General features: G+C 42.7%; 1 protein-coding gene across 3 annotated transcripts in view; it reads left to right on the forward strand.

The window, feature by feature from the left end:
• The window catches only part of LOC129837231 (mannosyl-oligosaccharide 1,2-alpha-mannosidase IC-like), a 210,754-nt gene that overhangs the window by 175,429 nt on the left and 22,596 nt on the right, over positions 1 to 12,729 (forward strand). For all 3 annotated transcript variants that reach the window (XM_055903228.1, XM_055903230.1, XM_055903229.1), the window contains exon 5: positions 11,866 to 11,960. In XM_055903228.1, coding sequence (XP_055759203.1) covers positions 11,866 to 11,960 — 95 coding nt within the window. The remainder of the gene's footprint in view (positions 1 to 11,865; positions 11,961 to 12,729) is intronic.

Raw genomic sequence — 12,729 nt, forward strand, 5'->3', positions numbered from 1 at the left:
ATTTGCAAACTCTGAACATTACAGAAATACAAAGAAATGTTTTTGTTAATACATGTTGTTTTTTGCAGATTTTTCTGCATTCTGTTCTTGTCATTGAGCTGTTGCTAACCTTGGAATAGAAAAGTATTATTGAAAAGTTTTATGCAGGTCTAGTGCACTTTGCCTTAGTTCAGTCTTATTTTTAACGAGACTCTCCAGATTTTAAGCGTCTCTCTGTGTCTCGTCTCCTCGTCTCCCTCTCTGTGTCTCATCTCCTCGAGGAGGACACTAGTTAGTTTCCATCTCTGTCTGCCTCTGGAGCAAGTCAACATGTACCCGGTGTCCCCTCCTTCCAGCTAGGGCTGTGAAGAAACTGTCACACCCTTAAAGAGAAATGAACCTGACATCCTCCAACCTCTATGGACGCTCCACATCCCATCACCCCCTGTTCCCCTGCCAACGCCACTGTAACCCCAGCGACGGGGCCGAGCTAGACGACCCAGCCGGCGGATGGATGGAGCTCACAGCTGTATTATTGGTGGAGCGGAAGTCTGGGCGAGCGGTGGTGCGTGACGGTTCGTCTGATGTAAGGAGGGCGCCGTGCCAGCTGATACGGATACATCGGGGTTCCTAATATTGTTCGACTTTCGTAGAAAGGTTGGTGGCTGGTGATAGAGCTTGTGATGGTGTTGTACTGGTAACTGTGATAACTGAATAGCTACAACCTCCTGTCTGTGTAGGAGTAATACACTCTGTTTGGGTTCTCCAGGAACCTTCACATGGATGGTAGGAGTTGATTCAATGTGACTGCTGGCTCACTTCAGGAGAAATAACACATTCCTTTCAGGTGTAGTTGAGGTGTAGTAAAAAAAGTGATTTATTTTTTATTCCTGCAACCACCAAAACTATAATTTACATATATTCCTACATGGGAATTCAAACACATTTGACTGTTACGCGTCTATATTGGTGGGGAATGCAAGCAATGTAAGTCAGCATTGTAACTAACACTCACTTTCAAACCGCCCTTCTCAAGACACAAGACATAAGGCAGTATACAGTGCCACTTGGTGGCTGAGGCTATAACTTCGCTGAATCTACATCTACAATACTATATCTACTCTAGGTGATGATTGATCGTCTACGCGAGCTTCGATCAGCTGAAACGTCCAATCCCCCTTCAGAGACTTAAGTTATTTAGCCTGGCATCTTTTCATAGGCACAGTATGCCTTCCATGGCTAGGTAATTCGACTATAGGGAACATAAAAAGCTCACTGTCGGCTTCCCCGGGATACGCTGGAGCCGAAACCTCTGTAATTGCATCATGGGGGCGCAACAAAGACAGGGCATGACAGCCGCGTTATACCCAGCAAACAAACTGTGAAGTTATTTTGATTACCTCCACTGTGTTGGCTCAGAGTGGGGGAACCATAGAACTTTGTGGAACCGTGGAATCATGTTCGTCAGGCACAACGATTCCGTTACCGAGAATAACGTTGGGAGACTGTCCGTCACCGAGAATTACATTACTGAGAATAACATGGGCAGATGAATGTCATTTACTATTCGTTATAATGTAAAGTGTTCCGAAGATTTCAGAGCAGACGATCGCTTTCCGCTTGTTTGTTTCCCAATGGGGTTCAGTGTGGAATTCTTAACCATGTCCGTGTTTTCCCCCCAGAGAAGTCTTCATATCTTATTCACTTGATGACCTCATTTAACGCTCCCTCTCGGTCTCAGGCGATGCCACTCAAATTATACACATCATGTTCTAGTTCAGACGACGTCACGGCGAATGGAGACGCATGGGGGGCTTCATGCTGCTAGTCAGCAGACGCTCTAGATACATTACAGTACATCTGTGTCACTGTGTCACCTGTATCAGTTCAGACACTCATGCTCAAGGCACATGTGTTAATCAATGCTACTGCAGAACGCATTCAAGTGAAGAACATGTTGTTTTACCTCTGCTCTGTCAGGCAAATAACTGTCGATATCTTGGAAGTTTACAACTGGACTTTTTAAATCACTTTTCATTTTGTATTAGTATCACACGGGAATCGAGTCAGTGATGACACAGCCTTAAGCCGTAATCAGTCCCTTGGTGTAGACTACATGCTTTGGAAATACAGGATTCCATTTAGAGAAACTAGCTTCACATCAAAGCTAAGTGTGATATGATCACGATTTGGAGACAAGCTTCACTTATCCAATCTTTCCCAGAAGCATTCCGCTGGAATTACCCAACCAGTATATGTTCGTATTATCAATAGTGTAAGGCATTTATGGATTGGGTCCAACTCAAGTACCTAGCTCAAATGTATATAGCTTCATCTCTTACCGCATGCAACTTCAACCTCCTAACATTGAAGATCCAATGCAATTCCAGGGCCTGTATTCATGAAGCGACCTATCGTAGGAGTGCTGATCTAGGATCAGGTCCCTCCTGTCCATGTAATCCTATTCACCATGACAAATAAGGCAAAAGAGTGGCACTCCTGCTCTGAGGCCATCCAGTTCCCTAACCTGCATACTCCTCCGCTTCTCCTGCGGTCAGCCGTGTTGAAATGAAGAATGGAATCGATGTGCAGGAAATGTGTGTCTCTCTCCTGTCATGAAACTGACAGAGACGGAAGGGGTCTCTGTTTTATCTTTGGACGGTGGTGAAAAGCAGCAAGGATAAAAGTACGTGTTCCGTTTCCCTGGCTTTGTCGTAGTGTATCAATCAAAGACACATGACGGAGATTTACTAAGTGCAAATCAAAGTCGGCACCTATTTAAAAAAATATACTTGAATGGAATTAAACAATGAGGACAGAACAAAAAGTTACTAGCTAGTAAAAAGAATAAGATCTAGAGATAAAGAATAATTACATCTTCGTAGCTTTTGTTTTTGGTGTTCTTTGCACCTGGTGCGAACACTTAGTAGATCGAGCTCATGGTCTGTGCTTCTCTTCTAAAGACTAGTAGTATTTACAAGACTCCCAGACTGTCCATAAGAATTAATGGTAAAACCATCAGACGCTAATAATGATGTAAACCGCTGGGATAGAGGCAAAAACCAGCCGGGACAGACCGCCGCTTATAAGAATCGACCGATTGTTCCAGTTAAATCCTACTGAGCAAATTAGATTCTTATCAGGGCAGCGCCGTAGTATTACAACTCAGATATTGGGCAGCAGGCACCCAGCAGCAGGCTTTCAACCATGTGTGCTGTGCTTTGTGCATTTCTCTCTTTCACACACACACACACACACACCTTGTAAGATGAGAGAAGGCTGCTGAGAGCACTGTGCTAATTCTGGCCAGGATGTCGTCTGATGACTAATGTTGAGTTTCGAAGATGGGTAGCACATGCCAGTATCTTTCCCTCTGGCCATTTTCTTTCTAGCTAATCAAGCTACATGTCTAATAGCCCTGGTATACATGCTACAATTCAGTGGTTCACCATGTACTGGCACTTCTTATACCCTGGCCTCAAGGGTCTTACTCAGCTGTGCAATTCCAACTAGCAGAGCACAGATCATCCACTGTAACATGTTTCATCGTATCTCTTATCCAGAGCAATTAGGGTTAAGGGCTTTGCTCAAGGGCACATCAACAGATTTCCCCCCTAGTCGGCTCGGGGATTCGAACCAGCAACCTTTCGGTTACTGGTCCAACCCTCTTAACCGCTAGGCTACCTGCCACCTTTACGTTGTGGTGACGTGGGCAGTTTCTAAACATTGGACCACACAGAGGTCACGCGCAAATAGTGTGTCTGATTCTGAACGCCCCAATAGGATTGCAGAGCAACCTCTGGGTATTGCATAACGGCAGAGAGAACATCATGACATAGCCAACTCTAACCTTGGCAGAGGAGAACGGTCGCCTTACATAAAGATGTCACAGGAACACCCAACCAGGCTCCGAACATTGTGTTTTCACAGGCTTTGTCTGGTCGACAGGTCCTCCTCTGACCTCAATGACCTCCTAGATTAGGTCCCCGTTTTCAGGACACTGTGTGACACCGAGTGACAGAACCAAGTGGAGAACATGTCTGTCAACGATTCTTAAGACATCATCATCATGGTGCGGACAGAGAAAAGGGTCAACTCAGTCAAGGCCTTTCGGAACTGAGGCCCGGCAGCCCGGGGCACGCCAGAGAGAAACAACATATGGGGGTTATGCTGGTTTGGGCTGGGTGAGCGATCCAAGCGGACAGCTTTGGTCTCCTCAGCCTTTTTACAGCCTTTTAGTCAGCTGCTACCCTGAGTAAAAGCCTACCACAGATGGAGGAATGAGACAGGAGAGGAAACGTGGTTAAAAAAAGGATATGTTTTTGTCCTGGTGGGGTATTGGTGGATTGTGAAGGTCAGAGAGGGTGTTTTGCGCTCGGTTTTCATCACGCACAGCTGGCGAACAGAAATAATTCATCCACGGTCGTAAAAAGCACAGCTTTTTTTAAGTGTTCACAAGGAGGTGCAAAATTTGAGTCGTAAAAAAAACGATAATGGACCAGTGCCATAGGGCAAGCTTGGCATTATCAGGCCTCAGATAAGGGTTTGTAGTTGTTCTCTGTCCTGTCATGCAAAAGATGTGCCAGCAAGACATTGGAAATACATGTGTATATTTTGCGCAAATGGTCTGCATCGTTAGACCAGTGTTCCCCAACAGCACACATTTTTGCTGTAGCCCTGGATAAGCACACCTGATTCAACTTGTCAAACTAATCATCAGACCCTCAATTAGTTGAACTAGGTGAGTTTGTCTGGGACCACAACAAAAAGGTATCCTGTTGGGGGGTACTGGAGGACTGGAGTTGAGAAACACATGCATCAGGTAGGTGCAGAGAGTTTTCCTTGTTGTCCTGATATATAGCCTCCAGTTGGTCTATATCCCACTGAAACAGAACTGTTGTACAGTAAGTTGTATGTAAATTATTGACAATGTCAGTTCTTGTTACACCTGTATGCTACTTAATAACCAAGAATCTCGCCACTGTACTGGGTAAAAAATAAAATAAATTGGGACAACAGCTGGAGCACAGAAGTGAAAACTGACTCCACCAAAAGAGCAACAACCTCTCATTTTCACTTTCACACTTCAAGTGTTTCTTTGACTCACAATTGAGAAGTTTGAATGGTAACTGAGAGTGCCATACATACAGAGTTGTACCCCTCAGTCTGTCTCCACTGGTCCCTGACAGTGTTAACTCAGGGAGAGGTGACTGCGTCGCCGCTACACGTCTCTTGTGCTTAAAAGAGAAAAGCCGTTCAGTTTGCGACTGTCGTGTCCAACACCCAAGGCATAATTCCAAACTGAAAGCGAAGTAAGCGAGCCGTCTCCTGTTACAACGGATCAATGGTCCTCCGTGCCGTGGCCTTGTCCGTTGATCCGATGGCTGGGTTAAGGATTGTGGATGAGCGCCGGGATAGGCGCGTGGGATGGTTGGGAAGTATGCGTAGACGATAACGTGCGCTGCATATGAAGCAGCAGCACGTCTCTATAGGCACTTCTGGGATTTTGTCAAATTTTTGTTACCCTTATTTTACCAGGTAAGTTGACTGAGAACACGTTCTCATTTACAGCAACAACCTGGGGAATAGTTACAGGGGAGAAGAGGGGGGGGGGGGGGGGGGGGGGGAATGAGCCGAGGCAGAAGGAGAGGAGGGTGTGAGTGAGATGCAGATCAGCTGAAGCTGTGCTGAAGTCTTGCTCTGCACTATAGAAGGGAGAGGTAGATTTAGATAGATGTGAAAGGAGGCCTGCAACGTTGCTTGTGCTCAACGGTAAAGCATACCACAGCTGCCCTCAAAAGGGCTCTTGCTGTAATTGATATATAAGGAATTTCTAAGCGCGTAAACAAGGCTTAATAACAGTGGGATATAATTGGAGTTTGTGCACTCTTGTGTGTGTGTGTGTGTGTGTGTGTGTGTGTGTGTGTGTGTGTGTGTGTGTGTGTGTGTGTGTGTGTGTGTGTGTGTGTGTGTGTGTGTGTGTGTGTGTGTGTGTGTGTGTGTGTGCACGTAGGTTTTAAAATGTGGGCATGTGTTTACATGATGCCCATGAACTGCTAGTTTGGTTGAGGAAGAACGGGGAGAGGGTCATTAGTAATCTCTTTGATAAGAGATGGAGCTCTGGGACCAGAGGGCCAATCTGCAGCTCCCGTCACACACACACACACAAACACACACTCATCTTAGCCGTGAATCCTACAGTATGGATTAATGAGCTTCCTCTGTGTGTAAATCCACCCGGGGTCTCCCAGGCCCTCCCAGTATGCTAAGAGGGAATGGAATTATGGGAGTTCTGGAGGGCTAGTGGGCCAGCAAAGGACTGGGCCCCCAGTTGCTAGATGGAGCGATGACTACTCTGGCCACTGTGGCCTCACGGGGCTTTTTATGTCTCTGTGTGGTGTCAATGCCCTGTGAATCTGAGTCATTTGAACTAGTGTGGATTGTGCCGGAGTGTAACATGCAGATAACTATAGGTAATTGGATTGTAGAAATGACATTGTAGCAGCTGGCAGTAAATGGGCATTTGTCAAGGGCACGGGTAGCACCTGAGCTTTGCATGTGGGTGGGTAAGTAGGTGGAAGGATTTGTTTGTGCGTGCGCGCATGTTGCCAATGACAATGAAGATCGTGTGCACATCTGCACATTACACATGAGAACATGCATGTGAGTGTAAACATATATATCCACACACATAATGTGTCCAAATCACTCATGTGCCAGTACATCTGTCTGTAGCCCACTCTGCCTCCTGGTCACAAAAAACAAAGACCCAGAAAGTGTGAATCAATGCCCAGACAGACCGTGTCCAGGCGCATCCTTCATATGATGGCGATAACGAGCCTTCCTTGGCTCTCGGCTGCAGTGGGAGCTAGCAGTTAGAGTGCCGCAGTCAGGAGAGACATTGTATCATTCACTTACTGTAGGACAAGGACACGGGCAACTCATATTGACATTATTGATGATCATAATTCTAATGGCTAGTTACTCTGACATCCATTTATTTGTTGCGTCCCAAGTGGCACCCTATTTCCCAGAGCCCTGGTCAAAGGTAGTGCACTAATATAGGATATAGGGTGCCATTTGGTTTACAACCTATATGAACACTCAGCTCTACCCGCCGCCTCCTCTCCTTCTCACTCACTCTTTCTTTTAGCTGAGTTACCACGCGGTGAGACGGAGAGACTGCCAAAGAGCACTGTGACACTTTGTAAACACACACACACACACAAACACACACACTAGGCTTGGGCGGTATAGAGCCCCACAGTGGAGGTGTCATAATACTCGTAAAACCTAGCGGTCAAACAGGGAAGTGGTTCCATTCGTTTTTCCACCATTTATTTTTCCCATACGGAATTTTAGACACACTAAGAATAAGGGTTGTGTTTCATGTAGGCTCGCCCTGGGGTGACGTTTTGATAACCATGTAAATCTGTCTCGGACAAGGAGACTTTTATCAATATATTCGGCTCTATTTACTCTGATTCAAAAATACTAATTAGCATCAAAGTAGACATCATGCAAGACCACAAATCTCTGTACGTCATCTCTAGCTGACACCTTTGCTAACAGGTATTGTGTCAATGTAAAACGTGCACAAGACAGTTCACAGAATTGTCAATTTAAAGATATTTTGTCAATTTATTAATGAATACATTTAGTTTACATTAGGTAGTTAATCCAGAGATATTTCCCTTTGCCTCGATTCGGCAGCCTGTCTAGATCACCGTGGTATTTGTGGCACTTTATGCTTGCTACATTAGCAGCTAATTAGCACAACCCTTATTTTATGTGTTTCTAAAATCCCCTATGGGGAAAATGAATGGTGGAATAAAACAATTGGAACCATTTCCCTGTTTGACTGCTAGGTTTTATGGGTATTAAGACTCATACTGTGGTACTCTATACCGTATACCGGGGCATCTTGATTTTTTTGTAAAACATTTTATTTAGCCAGTTTGATTATAAAGAGCAAATGGAGCAGACTGAAGTTTTGTTACACTTGAAATTCACTACTAATGTATGCCAGATAAATATCTTATTACTAGCTATACGTTTTTTTTTTTTTTTTTTTTTTTTTTTTTAGGGGTGGATCAGCTTAGTATTGCGGAAAGAATGTTGCTTCCAATGTAATTGTCTGCATCATTTCCATTCCCCCATATTTTTTTGGGTAAATATATATATCCATATACGTATGCATACATATACACATATATACATACACATACCTATATAGACATACATACTTTTTTAAAGAATATGCCTTTATTATTATTCCCCGCGACCCTACCACCAATCCCCCAATTGGAGTAAACTTATAAACACTTCTGCTTTTACCTTCAATTTCTACATCTTATACCTATCTTACAGACACAGTCCACTTTACAATAGTTCTCTCTTATTTGTTCTTAGTCCTTCCTCTATTTCTGTTGTCCATCCAATTTTATTTCCACTTGTAACTGTGCTATTTCACAAAAGCTCCGCACCTATACACATTTCACAGATCCCGTATGCCCTATATTGTTTATCTTGTTATTAGTCCCACCCTTCAGCTCCACCCAACCCCTCCCATCTATCTTCCAACATCATCCATTTCGGATTTCTATTTGCCATACATTTCTCAACTGTGCTGTGATGCTTCACAAAAGACCTGAACCTTCCTATTCTCATAGCTTCTACAGATTGTAAATTAAAAATAAACATCTTTGCCAAAATAATTATTATATTATTGATTGATTGACTATGGCTTTTCAAATCCCCCAGTATTGCTATCTGTAGCGTTAGTTTTAGGCAAATGTTGCAATTCTTCAGCCATTCCTGGACCTGTGACCAAAAACGAGCTACATATGGACAATACCAAAATAAATGATCTAATGACTCTGCCTCCTCACAACAGAATCTGCAGAGCTGGGAAGATTGTATACCCCATATATATAACATTCTATTAGTTGCAAGAATTTTGTACAGTAATTTATATTGAAAAATTCGAAGTTTTGAATCCGGCGTTGTTTTGCGTATCAATTCATAAACCATGTGCCATGGAATGGGTACATCGAAAATCTCTTCCCAACTATTTTGCAATTTGTATGGCACAGCTGTTAGTTTTTTGGTCCTTAAATGAAATTGGTATATGTTTTTATTTATCACACTTTTCTTTAACCATTTTTGTTCTTTAATACAGGGCCGACATACAAGTTCCTTACTTTTTCCCCCTTCTACTTGCCTCTTCCATTTTTGTGGTAATGCTGCAATTAATTGGTTGTAATTTTGGGTAGAGCAGACTTTTCCATATGTCTGTGTTAGCTGCATGTGTGACATAACTCCACCAGTCCTATTTATGATATCATTCACAAAAATTATACCTTTTTTAAACATTTCTTCGATAAATACAGTTTTTTTATCAATTATTATATTTGAATTTAACCACAATATTTGTTGTACTATTTGTTCCGTCCTTTCAGGTGGATTAAACTGAAATTGCAACCAACTTTCTAAGGCTTGTTTAAAGAATAAGGATATTTTGGAGATCATTTCCTTTTCAAACAACCGAAAATGAGCAGGTGTAATCTGAATAAAGGGAAAAAGGCCCTTCTTGAACATAGGATGAGACATTCGTACCAGTTTACTAGAGAACCAGTTTGGATTTAAGTATAACTTTTGTATGACCGATGCCTTTAGTGAGAGGTCTAATGCTTTAATATTTAATAATTTCTGCCCTCCGAATTCATATTCGTTATATAAATAGGCCCTTTTAATTTTATCTGGCTTGCCCTTCCAAATGAAATTGAACATTTTTTGTTCATATAATTTAAAAAACAGGTCACTAGGTGTAGGCAAAACCATAAGCAAATAGGTAAACTGTGATATGACTAAAGAGTTAATTAGGGTGATTTTTCCACAAATAGACAGGTATTTTCCTTTCCATGGTAGCAAGATCTTATCTATTTTTGCTAACTTTCTATAAAAATTTATTGGAGTGAGATCATTTCTTTCTTTTGGGATTTTTATACCGAGTATGTCCACATCTCCGTCAGACCATTTAATTGGTAAACTACATGGCAATATAAAATGTGTATTTTTTAGTGATCCAATACGTAATATGGTACATTTATCATAATTTGGTTTTAATCCAGAGAGGATAGCAAAGGTATCTAGATCCTCTATGAGGCCCTGGAGAGACTCTAGTTGTGGTTTTAAAAGAAAACATGAATCATCAGCGTACAATGACACCTTAGTTTTTAAGCCATGGATTTCTAATCCTTTAATATTAATGTTTGATCTAATTTTAACAGCTAACATTTCGATGGCAATAATAAATAGATATGCCGATAGTGGACAACCTTGTTTTACTTTTACTAGCTATAAGTTAACCATCTTAGTGCCAAATACATTTTCTCCAGCTCAGGGCTCCAGCTATGCATTTGGTTTAACTTGCTAGCTATAGGTAGCTAGTTTGCAAGACCAAGCTTCTTGGTTACAGCACAGAATATCTATCCCCTCCTGGATCAAGTGTTAGTAGCCTTTTGAGATAGTTGTATAACTTTATGAGCTGGGTTCTCTGTCCTTGCATTTAGTTTATATATATATACATATATATATATTTTTTTTTTGTTGCTTTTCCTTCACTCTGCGGTCCAACTCATCCCAAACCATCTCAATTGGGTTGAGTCGGGTGATTGTGGAGGCCAGGTTATCTGATGCAGCACTCCATCACTCTCCGTCTTGGTCAAATAGCCCTTACACAGCCTGGAGGTGTGTTGGGTCATTGTCCTGTTGAAAAACAATTGATAGTTCCACTATGCAAAGCAGAGGGGATGGTGTATTGCTGCAGAATGCTGTGGTAGCCATGCTGGTTAAGTGTGCCTTGAATTCTAAATAAATCAAAGACATTGTTATCAGCAAAGCGCCCCCACACCATCACACCTCCTCCTCCATGCTTCATGGTGGGAAATACACATGCAGAGATCATCCGTTCACCTTCTACTGCTTCTCACAAAGATAAGGCGGTTGGAACCAAACATCTCAAGTTTGGACTCATCAAACCAAAGGACAGGTTTCCACCTGCTTAATGTCCATTGCTCGTGTTTCTTGGCCCAAGCAAGTCTCTTCTTCTCATTTGTGTCCTTTAGTAGTGATTTCTTTGCAGCAATTTGACCATAAAAGCCTGATTCACACAGTCTCCCCTGAACAATATCCCTCTCCCTCTTTCTAGTTCTCTCTGTTAGCAGCCTTGCATCTCAATTCTAATACCAGCGCTCTGAGTATCTCACTATTTAACCCTCTCTCTTCTACCTCTCTACTTCTCTCTCCTTCTAACTCTGTCTTCGCAGGTTATGCAGATCAATCTGACCTGTTAATCTTACTTTGAGACAGTGCTTCACCCTCCCTTGGCCCTGCTTTCAAGAGGCAGGCAGCAAAGAGAGTGTAGTTTTAATTGAACTGCTTTGGGTTACATCAATAAGATTGCTTTTACTCCTTCTCAGAGCAGCGTCATCTGTCCGTTGTCCCTGGGTTTGTTATGTTCTACATAATTAGCTTTGTTGAGAGAGACTGGGAAGCCATCTGGAAAGTATTGGGGCTGGAGCTACACTTTAATTCTACTCTCTGTGTTTGACTGTTCACTACATGAAAGGGTTCTACATGAAACCTTTTTCATCTGAAGAAAGAGTTTTTTGACGGTTCTTTGTTGGGTGAAAACGTTCTGTACTTGGAAGTAAAAAGGTTTTTCTTACAGGGGCCAATATGAAAATATGCCTGTGTTGAGGTGACGTGGGGGTGGTGTGCATCTCTGGGGTTGCGGCTGGTTTTTGCACAGGTGTGTGTACATCTGTCTTTGTGTGTTATTGGGAGAGTTTGCTAAGTGTCCCTCCTTCTGTGTTGTTGTAGATGTTCAAGAGGAAAGTTATGGTGCTTGGGGAGAAGCTGCTACCGGCCTTCAACACACCAACAGGTATCCCACGTGGAGTCATCAACCTGGGCAGGTGAGCCTAGTTACCAGTCCCCATGACTCCCTAGCTACAGTATCCTATTAGAAACACATATTGTAGGAGACCTTACCAACACATTTAGCTGAATTACATTGCAATAAGAAGGTGGTGCCCATTTTATACTTCTGTTTGCATTTGAAATGTTTGACATTTTCGGCCCCGTGTTGGAGCCACAAATTAAATAACGTGTTAAACCCTGATCTGTGCGATTTTATCGGGATCCCCATATGCAAGACCCCCCCAACCCTACATAGTTAAGATACTGTACAATTTGTAAAAAAAATTCACTATCTTATCATCTAAAAATACATCTCTCTGGCACCTCTGCCTGCCACCTGCTTCCAATTAACCCGCCTGTCTAAGCAGACAGTTGCTGGCAAATTTAATTAACTGATTCCAGAGCTAATTCAAGTTAGATGGGTAACATGGACCCTGAGTGCAGATGGGCAGGGAGGAACGATACCCATTATAAATTACAGCGACATAGGTAAAGGAACTTACATGTACAGAAACTACACAAACACACACACAACGCATATTGAACACACACACACACACACACACACACACACACACACACACACACACACACACACACACACACACACACACACACACACACACACACACACACACACACACACACACACACACACACACACACACACACACACACACACACACACACCTACACCCAAACAGCAAGGGATTTCATGATAGCTCAGAGAGAAACAATGTTGCCCCATAATGTAGTACACTGATG

The sequence above is a fragment of the Salvelinus fontinalis genome, chromosome 38, assembly GCF_029448725.1.
Source record: "Salvelinus fontinalis isolate EN_2023a chromosome 38, ASM2944872v1, whole genome shotgun sequence".
NCBI lineage: Eukaryota > Metazoa > Chordata > Actinopteri > Salmoniformes > Salmonidae > Salvelinus > Salvelinus fontinalis.